This window comes from Oncorhynchus mykiss, chromosome 22 (assembly GCF_013265735.2).
Source record: "Oncorhynchus mykiss isolate Arlee chromosome 22, USDA_OmykA_1.1, whole genome shotgun sequence".
In the NCBI taxonomy this organism is placed as follows: Eukaryota; Metazoa; Chordata; class Actinopteri; order Salmoniformes; family Salmonidae; genus Oncorhynchus; species Oncorhynchus mykiss.
Genome location: NC_048586.1, coordinates 39,801,583 through 39,823,610, shown reverse-complemented (window position 1 = coordinate 39,823,610; position 22,028 = coordinate 39,801,583). Strand labels below are relative to the sequence as shown.

The window sequence follows — 22,028 nt, the reverse complement described above, 5'->3', positions numbered from 1 at the left end:
TTCCCCTCTCTTCTGTGTGTTCTGTCCATTTATATGTGCTGTCCTAGATACTAGTACAGCAAACCTGTAGTGTTGCTTTTTCTTCTACTGTTCGAGCTATGAACCGTCGTCTCTCCTGTTTTTGTTTCCTAAAACAAGCCTCTCTGTTCTTAGTTGTATTGTTGTGCCTGAGTTGTCACGCTAGCTGTCGACCTGGGTGGATCTCAGTGGGGATTCCCCATAGTGACTCCTCCTTTTCTACTGTAGCTGCTGTCTGATGATTGACTCACTGCTTCTGATCCCTGTGCTTTGCCAAGTAGGTGCCTCTTGAAAGCTAGCTACTTCACTTTAAAAAAAAATATATGCAGGGCTCTGTTGGCAGCGCTCACCAGACGTCTTTCCCTATCAGCTCACATGAAGATGAAGACGCTCTCATCTCTAAATCTGTGATCACCTGTTTCTCTGCGTCCAGTGTAAACTGCACTACAGCACCTTGCTGGAGCAGGAAAGAGAGATCTCCTGAGATTCTTCTGGGCTTTTCTAATATCCTGTTGATAGTAGAGAGGCAGAGGGGTGAGGGGGAAGGACTGGTACGTAGAGGGGAGGATGGGAGACAGAAAGGCTGCTGGGCTGTCTGTGTTTGTAATAAGCCGAGTGCACCGGAGCCTACCGGTGAGGGAAGCACTGGGGTCAAGAGGCCTGCTACACACACACACACACACGGGAGCCCAGGCCCAGTGTTTGGAAGCTTTGCTTACTGGAGTAAGCAATAATGGAAGTACGCTTCCGGAGCGTTCTCCATGCCGGGAGAGGAGAGGAGAGGAGCAGAGGCCTGAGCGGCCGGCCTCCTGTTGCCTGACGGAGCGGCAACTCACTGGGCTTTGCTTTGTCCTCCTCTCATTGGGACGGGAGAAGACAAGCCTCAGCTGTGGCGCCTCACATGTTGAGCATCAGTGAACAGCATCATAGTACACACACACACACACAGCTTTAGATTTATAAATGAAACCATTCGGGCCTCACTGCATTGCAGTGCTAGAGGTGTCACTACAGACCCGGGTTTGATCCCGGGCTGTATCACAACTGGCTGTGATCGGGAGTCCCATAGGGTGGTGCACAATTGTCCCAGCCTCCTCCGGGTTAGGGTTTGGCCAGGGGGGGGTTTACTTGTCTCATTGCGATCTAGCGACTCCTTGTGGCGGGCAGGGCGCCTGCAGGCTGACCCCGGTTGTCAGGTGAACGATGTTTCCTCTGGCACATTGCTCCGGGCGGGTGTTACAAAGTGTGGTTTGGCAGGTCATGTTTTGGAGGATGCATGACTTGACCTTTGCCACCCGAGCCCATATTATTATGTACATATGTATCACATACTGCTCATTCCATACAATATGTATCATATCACATACTGCTCATTCCATACAATATGTATCATATCACATACTGCTCATTCCATACAATATGTATCATATCGCATGCTGCTCATTCCATACAATATGTATCATATCACATGCTGCTCATTCCATACAATATGTATCATATCACATGCTGCTCATTCCATACAATATGTATCATATCACATGCTGCTCATTCCATACAATATGTATCATATCACATGCTGCTCATTCCATACAATATGTATCATATCACATGCTGCTCATTCCATACAATATGTATCATATCACATGCTGCTCATTCCATACAATATGTATCATATCACATGCTGCTCATTCCATACAATATGTATCATATCACATGCTGCTCATTCCATACAATATGTATCATATCGCATGCTGCTCATTCCATACAATATGTATCATATCACATGCTGCTAATTCCATACAATATGTATCATATCACATACTGCTCATTCCATACAATATGTATCATATCGCATGCTGCTCATTCCATACAATATGTATCATATCACATACTGCTCATTCCATACAATATGTATCATATCACATGCTGCTCATTCCATACAATATGTATCATATCACATGCTGCTCATTCCATACAATATGTATCATATCACATGCTGCTCATTCCATACAATATGTATCATATCACATGCTGCTCATTCCATACAATATGTATCATATCACATGCTGCTCATTCCATACAATATGTATCATATCACATGCTGCTCATTCCATACAATATGTATCATATCACATGCTGCTCATTCCATACAATATGTATCATATCACATGCTGCTCATTCCATACAATATGTATCATATCACATGCTGCTCATTCCATACAATATGTATCATATCACATGCTGCTCATTCCATACAATATGTATCATATCACATGCTGCTCATTCCATACAATATGTATCATATCACATGCTGCTCATTCCATACAATATGTATCATATCACATGCTGCTCATTCCATACAATATGTATCATATCACATGCTGCTCATTCCATACAATATGTATCATATCACATGCTGCTCATTCCATACAATATGTATCATATCACATACGGCTCATTCCATACAATATGTATCATATCACATGCTGCTCATTCCATACAATATGTATCATATCACATGCTGCTCATTCCATACAATATGTATCATATCACATGCTGCTCATTCCATACAATATGTATCATATCACATTCTGCTCATTCCATACAATATGTATCATATCACATGCTGCTCATTCCATACAATATGTATCATATCACATGCTGCTCATTCCATACAATATGTATCATATCACATACTGCTCATTCCATACAATATGTATCATATCACATACTGCTCATTCCATACAATATGTATCATATCACATACTGCTCATTCCATACAATATGTATCATATCACATACTGCTCATTCCATACAATATGTATCATATCACATGCTGCTCATTCCATACAATATGTATCATATCACATGCTGCTCATTCCATACAATATGTATCATATCACATGCTGCTCATTCCATACAATATGTATCATATCACATGCTGTTCATTCCATACAATATGTATCATATCACATGCTGCTCATTCCATACAATATGTATCATATCGCATGCTGCTCATTCCATACAATATGTATCATATCGCATGCTGCTCATTCCATACAATATGTATCATATCACATGCTGCTCATTCCATACAATATGTATCATATCACATACTGCTCATTCCATACAATATGTATCATATCACATACTGCTCATTCCATACAATATGTATCATATCACATACTGCTCATTCCATACAATATGTATCATATCACATGCTGCTCATTCCATACAATATGTATCATATCACATACTGCTCATTCCATACAATATGTATCATATCACATGCTGCTCATTCCATACAATATGTATCATATCACATGCTGCTCATTCCATACAATATGTATCATATCGCATGCTGCTCATTCCATACAATATGTATCATATCACATGCTGCTCATTCCATACAATATGTATCATATCACATGCTGCTCATTCCATACAATATGTATCATATCACATGCTGCTCATTCCATACAATATGTATCATATCGCATGCTGCTCATTCCATACAATATGTATCATATCGCATGCTGCTCATTCCATACTATATGCGTGACTCGTGAGCCGTAATATGTCATCCCCAAGGCCTTTCTTAAGTCACTAATCTTTTTCCACGTACTGTAGCCGGTCTCGTGTACTGGTGTACAATTCTCAGAACCTCCATATGACAGGCTAAAGACACCTCAGAGTAGTAGGACGACTGGACAATGTGCTCTTAATATGGGCGAGTTGGTTTACTTGTACCTCTTTGTGTGAGAGTTTACATTACCAGAATGACTAAGTACAGCAGGGTAGAAGGCTGTGTGTGTTCATGGAATAAGTACTGCTGTGACTCTGCACAGCACGCTGGAATTAGTCCCTGGGGTCCCCTGCTATGTCTCTGTTCAACTCAGCACTTCTGCACACACAGGCCATCTTCTGCCGTTCTTCATTTGCGAGGCCTGTGATGTTTTGTGAAAACTCTTCAAAAAGGCACAGAAAGCCTTCCATATGGATTAATCAGGTTTAAACTGAAGGGGCGTGACCTCCATAGCTTAGGTAATGTATCCCTAGAGGGGTGACGATGTGAAGACGGGGCTTTACCAACGTGTGTGTGTGTGTGTGTGTTTGTGTGTGTGTGTGGATTCAATCAGGGAGTTAACATGGAATTATGTTCTCCCCAGTCAGCATGTAGGTTTGTCTGTACTCCCCATTAATTTTCATTATTGTCAGATGGAGCACTTGTTGCCCCTTCTGGATGTGCAAGTTTGTTAGCTGAGTGCTGATGTCAATAGTACTGTATAGTAGGGTTGGCCGTTATCCAGATTTAATTACCGTTCCTGTACCGTACCGGGGTATGTGTGTCACCGGCAGTGCACACAAAGGCCGTTATTTCTTTCCAAAGATAAAAATACATAATGTTAAAAAATGCTAGCAAATTACTAGCGGATTCTAGATAAATATTAACAAGTGCAAGTGAACACACAGTACCAGTCAAAAGTTTGGACACAGCTACTTATTCAAGGGGTTTTTCTTTATTTTTTTACTATTTTCTACATTGTAGAATAGTAGTGAAGACATCAAAACTATAAAATAACACCAATGGAATCATGTAATAACCAAAAAAGTGTTAAACAAATCAAAATGTATTTTATATTTGAGATTCTTCAAATAGCCACCCTTTGCCTTGATGACAGCTTTGCACACTCTTGGCATTCTCTCAACCTGCTTCACCTGGAAGGCTTTCCAACAGTCTTGAAAGAGTTCCCACATATGCTGTGCACTTGTTGGCTGATTTTCCTTCACTCTGCGGTCCAACTCATCCCAAACCATCTCAATTGGTTTGAGGTTGGGTGGTTGTGGAGGCCAGGTCATCTGATGCAGCACTCCATCACTCTCCTTCTTGGTAAAATAGCCCTTACACAGCCTGGAGGTGTTTTAGGTCATTGTCCTGTTGAGAAACAAATGATAGTCCTAAGCGCAAACCAGATGGGATGGTGTATCGCTGCAGAATGCTGTGGTAGCCATGCTGGTTAAGTGTGCCTTGAATACTAAATAAATCAATGTCACCAGCAAAGCACCATCACACCACCTCCTCCATGCTTCACGGTGGGAACCACACATGTGGAGATCATCTGTTCACATACTCTGCGTCTCTCAAAGACATGGGGGTAGGAACCACTAAGGACAGATTTCCAATGGTCTAAATTTCCATTGCTCGTGTTTCTTGTCCCAAGAAAGTCTCTTTCTATTGGTGTCCTTTAGTAGTGGTTTCTTTGCAGCAATTCTACCATGAAGGCCTGATTCACGCAGTCTGAACAGTTGATGTTGAGATGTCTGTTACTTGAACTTGAGGTATTTATTTGGGCTGCAGCGTTCTAATGATCTTATCCTCTGCAGCAGGTAACTCTGGGTCTTCCTTTCCTTCCTCATGAGAGACAGGTAACTCTAATGAACTTATCCTCTGCAGCAGAGGTAACTCTGGGTCTTCCTTTCCTTCCTCATGAGAGACAGGTAACTCTAATGAACTTATCCTCTGCAGCAGAGGTAACTCTGGGTCTTCCTTTCCTTCCTCATGAGAGACAGGTATCTCTAATGAACTTATCCTCTGCAGCAGAGGTAACTCTGGGTCTTCCTTTCCTGTGGCGGTCCTCATGAGAGCCAGTTTCATCATAGCGCTTGATAGTTTTTGCGACTGCACTTGAAGAAACTTTTAAAGTTCTTGAAATGTTGGAAGTGTTCCTGGATTGACTGACCTTCATGTCTTAAAGTAATGATGGACTGTCATTTCTCTTTGCTTATCTGAGCTGTTCTTGCCATAATATGGACTTGCTCTTGTACCAAATAGGGCTATCTTCTGTATACCACCCACCCTTACCTTGTCACAACACAACTGATTGGCTCAAATGCATTCAATTCCAGAAATGAACTTTTAACAAGGTACACATGTTAATTTGTTTCCCGAGTGGCGTGGTGGTCTAAGGCACTGCATCTCAGTGCAAGAGGCATCACTACAGTCCCTGGTTCAACTCCAGGCTGTATCACATCTGGCCGTGATTGGGAGTCCCATAGGGCGGCACATTGGCCCATATTTTCTTATAACTGCATTGTTGGTTAAGGGCTTGTGAGTCAGCATTTCACTGTAAGGTTGTATTTCACCTGTTGTATTCATAGCATGTGACAAATAACATTTGATTTGATTCTGACCTAAAGCTTTCTGCCCTTTTAAAGGTCCAATGATGTCGTTTTTATCTCCAAATCAAATCATTTCTGGGTAGCAATGTAAGTACCTTACTGTGATTTGTTTTCAATTAAAACGGTCAAAATAAAAATAGCTTCTTTGCAAAGGACAATTTTATTGCATGAATTTTGCTAGGAGTGTCCGGAAGCGGCCTGAGTTGGGAGGGGAAACCTGAAAACTAGCTGCTATTGGCAGAGTGTTTTGGCATTCTCCCTCTTATTGGTCTTTTAACTAATTTACTGCCTTCCCACCTCAGTGTAGAAATACATATAAAACACAGAAAAATCATGTTTTGGACTACAGTGGGCCTTTTAACTCCTATAAATGTTTTATTTCCAGAAGAATACATTTCAGAACCATTATTCTGTATGAGCGTTGCCAGACTGACTTGAAAAGATTTGACACATCATCTCTACAGAGATCTGTCATTGGCCAGGTTGTTACGGTCAGTCTCCTTTCTGTGTTGCAGACCCTGGTTGGACCGTAATGACCGCACGCTTCCAGTTGCCTGCTGGCAGATCTTACAATGTCCGGGCGTCGGAGCTGGCACGCGACAGGCAGCACACTGAGGTTGGCTGCAACATTCTTCTATTGGACAACACTGTCCAATCCTTCAAAGTTAATGTAAGTATCACAACAAAACAAGCCCTTTTTTAAAAGTATATGTGTGGAAGCCATGAGATGCTAAATGTGTTTATGTTAATTAACGGTAAATTACCATGAGACCGACAGTTATTTGCTTGACAATCACCGGCTGACAATTTCGTGACCGCCACAGCCCTAGTGATGAGTCAATACATTTTCAACCCCGTAGTTACGGCAAATACGAGTACAATACGCGTATAATACAAGTACAATACGAGTACAAATTTTCTTAACTAGTCGCATAATAAGTTGCATGCACTCACTCTGTGTGCAATAACAGTGTTTAATGTGATTTGTTATGAGTCCCTCATCTCTGTAATCTCTGGAAAGGGTTATTTAACATGCATTGACTCAGAGGGTTGAATACAATATTGTTATTGTATTCAATATAATATTGTTTTTTATTATTTTTTTTTACAAATGTTAGAATTTTTCTTCCACTTTGACATTAAGAGTTTTTTTTTTGTTTTTTTTTGATTGTTGACAAAAAATGACATCTAGTTTAATCCTACTTTGTAACACAACATGAAATCTAGTTTAATCCTACTTTGTAACACAACATGAAATCTAGTTTAATCCTACTTTGTAACACAACATGAAATCTAGTTTAATCCTACTTTGTAACACAACATGAAATCTAGTTTAATCCCACTTTGTAACACAACAACATGAAATCTAGTTTAATCCCACTTTGTAACACAACAACATGAAATCTAGTTTAATCCTACTTTGTAACACAACATGAAATCTAGTTTAATCCCACTTTGTAACACAACAACATGAAATCTAGTTTAATCCTACTTTGTAACACAACATCATGAAATCTAGTTTAATCCTACTTTGTAACACAACAACATGAAATCTAGTTTAATCCTACTTTGTAACACAACAACATGAAATCTAGTTTAATCCTACTTTGTAACACAACATCATGAAATCTAGTTTAATCCCACTTTGTAACACAACAACATGAAATCTAGTTTAATCCTACTTTGTAACACAACAACATGAAATCTAGTTTAATCCTACTTTGTAACACAACATCATGAAATCTAGTTTAATCCCACTTTGTAACACAACAACATGAAATCTAGTTTAATCCCACTTTGTAACACAACAACATGAAATCTAGTTTAATCCTACTTTGTAACACAACATCATGAAATCTAGTTTAATCCTACTTTGTAACACAACAACATGAAATCTAGTTTAATCCTACTTTGTAACACAACAACATGAAATCTAGTTTAATCCCACTTTGTAACACAACAACATGGAAATCTAGTTTAATCCTACTTTGTAACACAACAACATGGAAATCTAGTTTAATCCCACTTTGTAACACAACATCATGAAATCTAGTTTAATCCTACTTTGTAACACAACAACATGAAATCTAGTTTAATCCTACTTTGTAACACAACAACATGGAAATCTAGTTTAATCCTACTTTGTAACACAACAACATGGAAATCTAGTTTAATCCTACTTTGTAACACAACATGGAAATCTAGTTTAATCCTACTTTGTAACACAACATGGAAATCTAGTTTAATCCTACTTTGTAACACAACAACATGGAAATCTAGTTTAATCCTACTTTGTAACACAACAACATGAAATCTAGTTTAATCCTACTTTGTAACACAACAACATGAAATCTAGTTTAATCCTACTTTGTAACACAACATCATGAAATCTAGTTTAATCCTACTTTGTAACACAACAACATGAAATCTAGTTTAATCCCACTTTGTAACACAACAACATGAAATCTAGTTTAATCCTACTTTGTAACACAACAACATGGAAATCTAGTTTAATCCTACTTTGTAACACAACAACATGAAATCTAGTTTAATCCTACTTTGTAACACAACATCATGAAATCTAGTTTAATCCTACTTTGTAACACAACAACATGGAAATCTAGTTTAATCCTACTTTGTAACACAACAACATGGAAATCTAGTTTAATCCCACTTTGTAACACAACAACATGGAAATCTAGTTTAATCCTACTTTGTAACACAACAACATGAAATCTAGTTTAATCCCACTTTGTAACACAACAACATGGAAATCTAGTTTAATCCTACTTTGTAACACAACAACATGGACATCTAGTTTAATCCTACTTTGTAACACAACAACATGAAATCTAGTTTAATCCCACTTTGTAACACAACAACATGGAAATCTAGTTTAATCCTACTTTGTAACACAACAACATGAAATCTAGTTTAATCCCACTTTGTAACACAACAACATGGAAATCTAGTTTAATCCCACTTTGTAATACAACAACATGAAATCTAGTTTAATCCCACTTTGTAACACAACAACATGAAATCTAGTTTAATCCTACTTTGTAACACAACAACATGAAATCTAGTTTAATCCTACTTTGTAACACAACAACATGAAATCTAGTTTAATCCCACTTTGTAACACAACAACATGGAAATCTAGTTTAATCCTACTTTGTAACACAACAACATGAAATCTAGTTTAATCCCACTTTGTAATACAACAACATGGAAATCTAGTTTAATCCCACTTTGTAACACAACAACATGAAATCTAGTTTAATCCTACTTTGTAACACAACAACATGAAATCTAGTTTAATCCTACCTTGTAACACAACAACATGAAATCTAGTTTAATCCCACTTTGTAACACAACAACATGGAAATCTAGTTTAATCCTACTTTGTAACACAACAACATGAAATCTAGTTTAATCCTACTTTGTAACACAACAACATGGACATCTAGTTTAATCCTACTTTGTAACACAACAACATGAAATCTAGTTTAATCCTACTTTGTAACACAACATGAAATCTAGTTTAATCCTACTTTGTAACACAACAACATGGACATCTAGTTTAATCCTACTTTGTAACACAACAACATGAAATCTAGTTTAATCCTACTTTGTAACACAACATGAAATCTAGTTTAATCCTACTTTGTAACACAACAACATGAAATCTAGTTTAATCCTACTTTGTAACACAACATGAAATCTAGTTTAATCCTACTTTGTAACACAACATGGAAATCTAGTTTAATCCCACTTTGTAACACAACAACATGGAAATCTAGTTTAATCCCACTTTGTAACACAACAACATGAAATCTAGTTTAATCCTACTTTGTAACACAACATGAAATCTAGTTTAATCCTACTTTGTAACACAACAACATGAAATCTAGTTTAATCCTACTTTGTAACACAACAACATGAAATCTAGTTTAATCCTACTTTGTAACACAACAACATTAATTCTAGTTTAATCCTACTTTGTAACACAACAACATGAAATCTAGTTTAATCCTACTTTGTAACACAACAACATGAAATCTAGTTTAATCCTACTTTGTAACACAACAACATGAAATCTAGTTTAATCCTACTTTGTAACACAACAACATGAAATCTAGTTTAATCCTACTTTGTAACACAACAACATGAAATCTAGTTTAATCCTACTTTGTAACACAACAACATGAAATCTAGTTTAATCCTACTTTGTAACACAACAACATGAAATCTAGTTTAATCCTACTTTGTAACACAACAACATGAAATCTAGTTTAATTCTACTTTGTAACACAACATCATGAAATCTAGTTTAATCCTACTTTGTAACACAACATCATGAAATCTAGTTTAATCCTACTTTGTAACACAACATCATGAAATCTAGTTTAATCCTACTTTGTAACACAACATCATGAAATCTAGTTTAATCCTACTTTGTAACACAACAACATGAAATCTAGTTTAATCCTACTTTGTAACACAACAACATGAAATCTAGTTTAATCCTACTTTGTAACACAACAACATGAAATCTAGTTTAATCCTACTTTGTAACACAACAACATGAAATCTAGTTTAATCCTACTTTGTAACACAACAACATGGAAATCTAGTTTAATCCCACTTTGTAACACAACAACATGGAAATCTAGTTTAATCCCACTTTGTAACACAACAACATGGAAATCTAGTTTAATCCCACTTTGTAACACAACAACATGGAAATCTAGTTTAATCCCACTTTGTAACACAACAGAATGTGGCAAAAGGTGTGTGATTACTTTCTGAAAGCACTGTATGTTCCTCCTGATCCATTGTCACGGGCTGTTACTCTTAACCATGTCGAAAGCACTGTATGGTCCTCCTGATCCATTGTCACGGGCTGTTACTCTTAACCATGTCGAAAGCACTGTATGTTCCTCCTGATCCATTGTCACGGGCTGTTACTCTTAACCATGTCGAAAGCACTACATGGCCATGTCCCAGAATAGCTATTGGAATCGGTTGGATTTACTGCAGCCCTATTGTTCAACACTCCTCTTTGGGTCGTAGATCTTTCAGGGCTATCTTTCTCCTATAAGATACCCAGGACTGTAACACCACAACATGTTGCAAATCTAAGATGGAAATGTCCCCCATCCGTTCCTTCCGTCCTCTGCAGGGTGGTGGGGGTTGAGGCCAGGGCTACAGCCCTAGCTCTCCTCACTGTGAAATGCCTGACATTCTTTCTCACATAGTAGCTTCCCTAAGGGCTGTCCATTCAAGTATATACTCGCTCACAGGCACGTCTTTCTAGCTACACACACACACACACACACACTATGTGCCAAAAAATCAGTGTTCAGAGTAGGGATGGATAAGATTTTAACGGTATTACTACTCTTACTGATGCTGCTTATCGATCCGGTACTTTAACGGTATTACTACTCTTACTGATGCTGCTTATCGATCCGGTACTTTAACGGTATTACTACTCTTACTGATGCTGCTTATCGATCCGGTACTTTAACGGTATTACTACTCTTACTGATGCTGCTTATCGATCCGGTACTTTAACGGTATTACTACTCTTACTGATGCTGCTTATCGATCCGGTACTTTAACGGTATTACTACTCTTACTGATGCTGCTTATCGATCCGGTACTTTAACGGTATTACTACTCTTACTGATGCTGCTTATCGATCCGGTACTTTAACGGTATTACTACTCTTACTGATGCTGCTTATCGATCCGGTACTTTAACGGTATTACTACTCTTACTGATGCTGCTTATCGATCCGGTATTTTAACGGTATTACTACTCTTACTGATGCTGCTTATCGATCCGGTACTTTAACGGTATTACTACTCTTACTGATGCTGCTTATCGATCCGGTACTTTAACGGTATTACTACTCTTACTGATGCTGCTTATCGATCCGGTACTTTAACGGTATTACTACTCTTACTGATGCTGCTTATCGATACGGTATTACTACTCTTACTGATGCTGCTTATCGATCCGGTACTTTAACGGTATTACTACTCTTACTGATGCTGCTTATCGATCCGGTACTTTAACGGTATTACTACTCTTACTGATGCTGCTTATCGATCCGGTACTTTAACGGTATTACTACTCTTACTGATGCTGCTTATCGATCCGGTACTTTAACGGTATTACTACTCTTACTGATGCTGCTTATCGATCCGGTATTTTAACGGTATTACTACTCTTACTGATGCTGCTTATCGATCCGGTACTTTAACGGTATTACTACTCTTACTGATGCTGCTTATCGATCCGGTACTTTAACGGTATTACTACTCTTACTGATGCTGCTTATCGATCCGGTACTTTAACGGTATTACTACTCTTACTGATGCTGCTTATCGATCCGGTATTTTAACGGTATTACTACTCTTACTGATGCTGCTTATCGATCCGGTACTTTAACGATATTACTACTCTTACTGATGCTGCTTATCGATCCGGTATTTTAACGGTATTACTACTCTTACTGATGCTGCTTATCGATCCGGTACTTTAACGGTATTACTACTCTTACTGATGCTGCTTATCGATCCGGTACTTTAACGGTATTACTACTCTTACTGATGCTGCTTATCGATCCGGTACTTTAACGGTATTACTACTCTTACTGATGCTGCTTATCGATCCGGTACTTTAACGGTATTACTACTCTTACTGATGCTGCTTATCGATCCGGTACTTTAACGGTATTACTACTCTTACTGATGCTGCTTATCGATCCGGTACTTTAACGGTATTACTACTCTTACTGATGCTGCTTATCGATCCGGTACTTTAACGGTATTACTACTCTTACTGATGCTGCTTATCGATCCGGTACTTTAACGGTATTACTACTCTTACTGATGCTGCTTATCGATCCGGTACTTTAACGGTATTACTACTCTTACTGATGCTGCTTATCGATCCGGTACTTTAACGGTATTACTACTCTTACTGATGCTGCTTATCGATCCGGTACTTTAACGGTATTACTACTCTTACTGATGCTGCTTATCGATCCGGTACTTTAATGATATTACTACTCTTACTGATGCTGCTTATCGATCCGGTACTTTAACGGTATTACTACTCTTACTGATGCTGCTTATCGATCCGGTACTTTAACGGTATTACTACTCTTACTGATGCTGCTTATCGATCCGGTATTTTAACGGTATTACTACTCTTACTGATGCTGCTTATCGATCCGGTACTTTAACGGTATTACTACTCTTACTGATGCTGCTTATCGATCCGGTACTTTAACGGTATTACTACTCTTACTGATGCTGCTTATCGATCCGGTACTTTAACGGTATTACTACTCTTACTGATGCTGCTTATCGATCCGGTACTTTAACGGTATTACTACTCTTACTGATGCTGCTTATCGATCCGGTATTTTAACGGTATTACTACTCTTACTGATGCTGCTTATCGATCCGGTACTTTAACGGTATTACTACTCTTACTGATGCTGCTTATCGATCCGGTACTTTAACGGTATTACTACTCTTACTGATGCTGCTTATCGATCCGGTACTTTAACGGTATTACTACTCTTACTGATGCTGCTTATCGATCCGGTACTTTAACGGTATTACTACTCTTACTGATGCTGCTTATTGATCCGGTACTTTAACGGTATTACTACTCTTACTGATGCTGCTTATCGATCCGGTACTTTAACGGTATTACTACTCTTACTGATGCTGCTGATGCTGTTGATGATGCTGTTGATGATGCTGATGATGCTGATGATGATGCTGATGATGCTGATGATGTTGATGATGCTGATGATGCTGATGATGCTTGCTTTATTTTCTGAAATGTAAAATATATCAAATAAACTATTATATACAGCAAAAGAAACAGCAATGTTTTTAACTAAACATTATAATTATAGACTCTAATGTTGTGGTGATAGTAATGCAAAACAAATTACAACAATATTTTCCTGCAGAAGATAAGACAGGGGTATAGAGCAACACGGGTGGGGCCTGCAGGTAAGGCTGCAGAAGGACTATACAGGGGTATAGAGCTACACGGGTGTGGCCTGCAGGTAGGCTGCAGAAGATAAGACAGTGGTATAGAGCAACACAGGTGGGGCCTGCAGGTAGGCTGCAGAAGGACTATACAGGGGTATAGAGCAACACGGGTGGGGCCTGCAGGTAGGCTGCAGAAGGACTATACAGAGGTATAGAGCAACAGGGGTGGGGCCTGCAGGTAGGCTGCAGAAGATAAGACAGGGGTATAGAGCAACACGGGTGGGGCCTGCAGGTAGGCTGCAGAAGGACTATACAGGGGTATAGAGCAACACGGGTTGGGCCTGCATGTAGGCTGCAGAAGATAAGACAGTGGTATAGAGCTACACAGGTGGGGCCTGCAGGTAGGCTGCAGAAGATAAGACAGTGGTATAGAGCAACACGGGTGGGGCCTGCAGGTAGGCTGCAGAAGGACTATACAGGGGTATAGAGCAACACGGGTGGGGCCTGCAGGTAAGGCTGCAGAAGATAAGACAGGGGTATAGAGCAACACGGGTGGGGCCTGCAGGTAAGGCTGCAGAAGGACTATACAGGGGTATAGAGCAACACGGGTGGGGCCTGCAGGTAAGGCTGCAGAAGATAAGACAGGGGTATAGAGCAACACGGGTGTGGCCTGCAGGTAAGGCTGCAGAAGATAAGACAGGGGTATAGAGCAACACGGGTGGGGCCTGCAGGTAGGCTGCAGAAGGACTATACAGGGGTATAGAGCAACACGGGTGGGGCCTGCAGGTAGGCTGCAGAAGGACTATACAGGGGTATAGAGCAACACGGGTGGGGCCTGCAGGTAGGCTGCAGAAGATAAGACAGGGGTATAGAGCAACAACGGGTGGGGCCTGCAGGTAGGCTGCAGAAGATAAGACAGGGGTATAGAGCAACACGGGTGGGGCCTGCAGGTAGGCTGCAGAAGGACTATACAGGGGTATAGAGCAACACGGGTGGGGCCTGCAGGTAGGCTGCAGAAGATAAGACAGGGGTATAGAGCAACACGGGTGGGGCCTGCAGGTAGGCTGCAGAAGATAAGACAGGGGTATAGAGCAACACGGGTGGGGCCTGCAGGTAGGCTGCAGAAGGACTATACAGGGGTATAGAGCAACACGGGTGGGGCCTGCAGGTAGGCTGCAGAAGATAAGACAGGGGTATAGAGCAACACGGGTGGGGCCTGCAGGTAGGCTGCAGAAGGACTATACAGGGGTATAGAGCAACACGGGTGGGGCCTGCAGGTAGGCTGCAGAAGGACTATACAGGGGTATAGAGCAACACGGGTGGGGCCTGCAGGTAGGCTGCAGAAGGACTATACAGGGGTATAGAGCAACACGGGTGGGGCCTGCAGGTAGGCTGCAGAAGGACTATACAGGGGTATAGAGCAACACGGGTGGGGCCTGCAGGTAGGCTGCAGAAGGACTATACAGGGGTATAGAGCAACACGGGTGGGGCCTGCAGGTAGGCTGCAGAAGGACTATACAGGGGTATAGAGCTACACGGGTGGGGCCTGCAGGTAGGCTGCAGAAGGACTATACAGGGGTATAGAGCTACACGGGTGGGGCCTGCAGGTAGGCTGCAGAAGGACTATACAGGGGTATAGAGCAACACGGGTGGGGCCTGCAGGTAGGCTGCAGAAGGACTATACAGGGGTATAGAGCAACACGGGTGGGGCCTGCAGGTAGGCTGCAGAAGGACTATACAGGGGTATAGAGCAACACGGGTGGGGCCTGCAGGTAGGCTGCAGAAGGACTATACAGGGGTATAGAGCAACACGGGTGGGGCCTGCAGGTAGGCTGCAGAAGGACTATACAGGGGTATAGAGCAACACGGGTGGGGCCTGCAGGTAGGCTGCAGAAGGACTATACAGGGGTATAGAGCAACACGGGTGGGGCCTGCAGGTAGGCTGCAGAAGGACTATACAGGGGTATAGAGCAACACGGGTGGGGCCTGCAGGTAGGCTGCAGAAGGACTATACAGGGGTATAGAGCAACACGGGTGGGGCCTGCAGGTAGGCTGCAGAAGGACTATACAGGGGTATAGAGCAACACGGGTGGGGCCTGCAGGTAGGCTGCAGAAGGACTATACAGGGGTATAGAGCAACACGGGTGGGGCCTGCAGGTAGGCTGCAGAAGGACTATACAGGGGTATAGAGCTACACGGGTGGGGCCTGCAGGTAGGCTGCAGAAGGACTATACAGGGGTATAGAGCAACACGGGTGGGGCCTGCAGGTAGGCTGCAGAAGGACTATACAGGGGTATAGAGCAACACGGGTGGGGCCTGCAGGTAGGCTGCAGAAGGACTATACAGGGGTATAGAGCAACACGGGTGGGGCCTGCAGGTAGGCTGCAGAAGGACTATACAGGGGTATAGAGCAACACGGGTGGGGCCTGCAGGTAGGCTGCAGAAGGACTATACAGGGGTATAGAGCAACACGGGTGGGGCCTGCAGGTAGGCTGCAGAAGGACTATACAGTGGTATAGAGCAACACGGGTGGGGCCTGCAGGTAGGCTGCAGAAGATAAGACAGGGGTATAGAGCAACATGGGTGGGGCCTGCAGGTATGCTGCAGAAGGACTATACAGGGGTATAAAGCAACACGGGTGGGGCCTGCAGGTAGGCTGCAGAAGGACTATACAGGGGTATAGAGCAACATGGGTGGGGCCTGCAGGTAGGCTGCAGAAGGACTATACAGGGGTATAGAGCAACACGGGTGGGGCCTGCAGGTAGGCTGCAGAAGGACTATACAGGGGTATAGAGCAACACGGGTGGGGCCTGCAGGTAGGCTGCAGAAGATAAGACAGTGGTATAGAGCTACACGGGTGGGGCCTGCAGGTAGGCTGTAGAAGATAAGACAGTGGTATAGAGCAACACGGGTGGGGCCTGCAGGTAGGCTGCAGAAGATAAGACAGTGGTATAGAGCAACACGGGTGGGGCCTGCAGGTAGGCTGCAGAAGATAAGACAGTGGTATAGAGCAACACGGGTGGGGCCTGCAGGTAGGCTGCAGAAGGACTATACAGGGGTATAGAGCAACACAGGTGGGGCCTGCAGGTAGGCTGCAGAAGGTCTATACAGGGGTATAGAGCAACACGGGTGGGGCCTGCAGGTAGGCTGCAGAAGGACTATACAGGGGTATAGAGCAACACGGGTTGGGCCTGCAGGTAGGCTGCAGAAGATAAGACAGTGGTATAGAGCTACACAGGTGGGGCCTGCAGGTAGGCTGCAGAAGATAAGACAGTGGTATAGAGCTACACGGGTGGGGCCTGCAGGTAGGCTGCAGAAGGACTATACAGTGGTATAGAGCAACACGGGTGGGGCCTGCAGGTAAGGCTGCAGAAGATAAGACAGTGGTATAGAGCTACACAGGTGGGGCCTGCATGTAGGCTGCAAAAGGACTAACAGTTCTTAACAGTTCTTCTGGAGAAAGATCAACATATTTGCCTTCTCTGGCAGAAGTCGGGACCTCCCCTGGCTTATTGTGTTCCCTGCAGTCGAAAATACCCTCTCGCTAGGGGTGGAGGAGGCTTGAGCGCAGAGGTAGCTTGTTGTAATGTTTGTGAGGAGGGGCAGAGTATCTCTTCTCCCACCACCACTACACAGGATCTTCAGCCATGGAGATGGGAGGCAGGCCTTTGTAGAGCTCCACCTCTAGGTCAACACACTCACTGAAGGTGGGGGATGAGGTGTCCTGTTGGATCATCAACCTCAACTTCCTGTCCTCCTCTGAGAACAGCTCCTCCAAGGATCTCCTCCAGTTCTTCTCCTTCTCCTTCAGACTCCCTCTCCTGTTGCTGGTGCTCTGTGTCTGTCTGCTCCGGCTCCTCTGACAGCCTTGGTGTTGCTCCTGTCACATTGGCCTCAACAGTTGCCTTCCTCAGCCTGTCCCAGGTGAAGTAACTCACCAGCCTCCCTTGAAATCTGGGGTCCATTGCTGTGGCCTCATGCAGGAAGGCTTGAATGTACTCACCCTGATAGCACTCGGAGAGGTTCTCCCAGATATTGTCTTTGATGGTTGCCACTAACGTTGTATCTTCATGCTTCACAGTGAAGTGCTCTTGTGGAGGATGGGTTTGATCTGTCCACAGGTCGCATTCTTTTCACATGACACACACAGTGTGGATGTATAGAGGATTCTCATGAGCTGGACAAACTTCCTCAGTCTTAAGGAAGTCCTCGTCCTTCAGACGGTCCAGGTTGTCCTTGGTCGTTGCTTTTCTCAGTCGTGGATCCAAGGCCGCTGCTTGGATCACTGCCTACTGCTCCATGAATATCTCTATCATTAGATAGAGTTTCATCTGGTCCTGACATCAAGGATGAGTGTTGCAGAAGGTCTGAAACAATAACAAAAAACAACATACATTTATTTACCACACACTTGAATATTGAATTAAATTGTTAAATGTGGGAATTTCAAAATAATACTTTAATAGATTGAACTGGCTTCTTACCAAGGAGCTGCTGCTTTTCCTTCAAAACTGTTTTGGACATCGAGGATCTCTTGAACCACATGACCACTGCTCTGATTCAGGCTGCCCATTTATCAATGGAAGTAATATTGTAGATTTTATGTGCTGCTAGATTTACTATGTGCACAAAGCTCTTGAAGGCAACATCCATATTGCCAGCAATATCAACAGTCACAGCTACAATATTTCTCGGCTCTGTCTCAAACTCTTCCTGAATGTCTGAGATCTCCTCTGCCACTACTTCGCCAGTTTGCGATTTGTACACTGCCCTGGTGTGGAGGACCTTCTATTTTACACTGTCCTGGTGTGGATGACCTTCTGTTTTACACTGTCCTGGTGTGGATGACCTTCTGTTGTACACTGTCCTGGTGTGGAGGACCTTCTGTTGTACACTGTCCTGGTGTGGAGGACCTTCTGTTGTACACTGTCCTGGTGTGGAGGACCTTCTGTTGTACACTGTCCTGGTGTGGAGGACCTTCTGTTGTACACTGTCCTGGTGTGGAGGACCTTCTGTTGTACACTGTCCTGGTGTGGAGGACCTTCTGTTGTACACTGTCCTGGTGTGGAGGACCTTCTGTTGTACACTGTCCTGGTCTGTCCTGGTGTGGAGGACCTTCTGTTGTACACTGTCCTGGTGTGGAGGACCTTCTGTTGTACACTGTCCTGGTGTGGAGGACCTTCTGTTGTACACTGTCCTGGTGTGGAGGACCTTCTGTTGTACACTGTCCTGGTGTGGAGGACCTTCTGTTGTACACTGTCCTGGTGTGGAGGACCTTCTGTTTTACACTGTCCTGGTGTGGATGACCTTCTGTTTTACACTGTCCTGGTGTGGAGGACCTGTTGTACACTGTCCTGGTGTGGATGACCTTCTGTTTTACACTGTCCTGGTGTGGAGGACCTTCTGTTGTACACTGTCCTGGTGTGGAGGACCTGTTGTACACTGTCCTGGTGTGGAAGACCTTCTGTTGTACACTGTCCTGGTGTGGAAGACCTTCTGTTTTACACTGTCCTGGTGTGGAGGACCTTCTGTTGTACACTGTCCTGGTGTGGATGACCTGTTGTACACTGTCCTGGTGTGGATGACCTTCTGTTTTACACTGTCCTGGTGTGGAGGACCTTCTGTTTTACACTGTCCTGGTGTGGATGACCTGTTGTACACTGTCCTGGTGTGGATGACCTTCTGTTTTACACTGTCCTGGTGTGGATGACCTTCTGTTTTACACTGTCCTGGTGTGGAGGACCTGTTGTACACTGTCCTGGTGTGGAGGACCTGTTGTACACTGTCCTGGTGTGGAGGACCTGTTTTACACTGTCCTGGTGTGGATGACCTTCTGTTTTACACTGTCCTGGTGTGGATGACCTGTTGTACACTGTCCTGGTGTGGATGACCTTCTGTTTTACACTGTCCTGGTGTGGATGACCTTCTGTTGTACACTGTCCTGGTGTGGAGGACCTTCTGTTGTACACTGTCCTGGTGTGGATGACCTTCTGTTTTACACTGTCCTGGTGTGGAGGACCTGTTGTACACTGTCCTGGTGTGGATGACCTTCTGTTTTACACTGTCCTGGTGTGGAGGACGTGTTGTACACTGTCCTGGTGTGGATGACCTTCTGTTGTACACTGTCCTGGTGTGGAGGACCTGTTGTACACTGTCCTGGTGTGGATGACCTTCTGTTTTACACTGTCCTGGTGTGGATGACCTTCTGGTTTACACTGTCCTGGTGTGGATGACCTGTTGTACACTGTCCTGGTGTGAATGACCTTCTGTTTTACACTGTCCTGGTGTGGATGACCTTCTGTTGTACACTGTCCTGGTGTGGAGGACCTTCTGTTTTACACTGTCCTGGTGTGGATGACCTTCTGTTGTACACTGTCCTGGTGTGGAGGACCTGTTGTACACTGTCCTGGTGTGGATGACCTTCTGTTTTACACTGTCCTGGTGTGGATGACCTTCTGGTTTACACTGTCCTGGTGTGGATGACCTGTTGTACACTGTCCTGGTGTGGAGGACCTTCTGTTTTACACTGTCCTGGTGTGGAGGACCTTCTGTTTTACACTGTCCTGGTGTGGATGACCTTCTGTTGTACACTGTCCTGGTGTGGAGGACCTTCTGTTTTACACTGTCCTGGTGTGGATGACCTTCTGTTGTACACTGTCCTGGTGTGGATGACCTTCTGTTTTACACTGTCCTGGTGTGGATGACCTTCTGGTTTACACTGTCCTGGTGTGGAGGACCTTCTGTTGTACACTGTCCTGGTGTGGATGACCTTCTGGTTTACACTGTCCTGGTGTGGAAGACCTTCTGTTGTACACTGTCCTGGTGTGGATGACCTTCTGTTTTACACTGTCCTGGTGTGGATGACCTTCTGTTGTACACTGTCCTGGTGTGGATGACCTTCTGGTTTACACTGTCCTGGTGTGGATGACCTTCTGTTTTACACTGTCCTGGTGTGGATGACCTTCTGTTGTACACTGTCCTGGTGTGGATGACCTTCTGTTGTACACTGTCCTGGTGTGGAAGACCTTCTGTTTTACACTGTCCTGGTGTGGATGACCTTCTGTTTTACACTGTCCTGGTGTGGATGACCTTCTGTTAAACACTGCCCTGGCTTGTGTACTGCACTGTAACAGAGAGATAGTGGTCCTGACAGAGGCTGGTCCACCCGTCTGATGAGATGTCCAGCTTTGGCACGTCCTTCAGCTCAGTGATCACATTGGCCTTTTCTGCACCACACCAGGTAGGAATGAATATGTCTCTAAGGTAACTCCTGGAGGGAGGGGTGTATTTGTGTTGAGTGCCTTGCTCATCTCCCTACAGTACAATAACTTTTTTCATGTGTTGAATTATCATTATTGTATTGTGGAGTGATGGGACTAATACAACCCTTTTATACCACTATATCCTAAACATTAATATAACTCAACATATACTGACAGACTGTTACCTGAAGTCCTTGGAGTCCACTGTTGCAAAGGGGTGTAGGCCATTCACTATGACCTTGGTCACGGTTAGGTGGCACTCGTTCAGCCTCTCCTCAGTCATCCTCCCACTAGCTGCCAGCGTGAAGGGGCTTTGGGCTTGTCTTTGGCTTGGACCAGCAGTATTAGAGGGAGGAGTGGGTTGGTTCATTGTAGCTGCAACTTTAACAAAAAAAGTAGCAAAATCTTTAAATGGGTGATTACATTTTATGAACACACCCATAGCTCAACACTCAGCTGGCTAATGGTTCCTTTTGATCAGGAACCCATGTTCTCATAATTTAGTTAACTTGTTATGGCTGCAATCCCGTTAACAGGA

The 22,028-nt window shown here is 43.2% G+C and overlaps 1 protein-coding gene across 4 annotated transcripts in view; it reads left to right on the top strand.

Annotated features, from left to right (window-relative positions):
- LOC110502147 (tyrosine-protein phosphatase non-receptor type 4) overlaps positions 1–22,028 on the top strand; it is a 111,569-nt gene that overhangs the window by 24,387 nt on the left and 65,154 nt on the right. For 3 of the 4 annotated variants that reach the window (XM_036959301.1, XM_036959300.1, XM_036959298.1), the window contains exon 2: positions 6,714–6,868. In XM_036959301.1, the coding sequence (XP_036815196.1) occupies positions 6,731–6,868 (138 nt within the window). In that variant the 5' untranslated portion in view covers positions 6,714–6,730. Of the gene's footprint in view, positions 1–6,234; positions 6,286–6,713; positions 6,869–22,028 lie in introns of all 4 variants that reach the window. The other variant, XM_036959299.1, reaches the window with a different exon arrangement.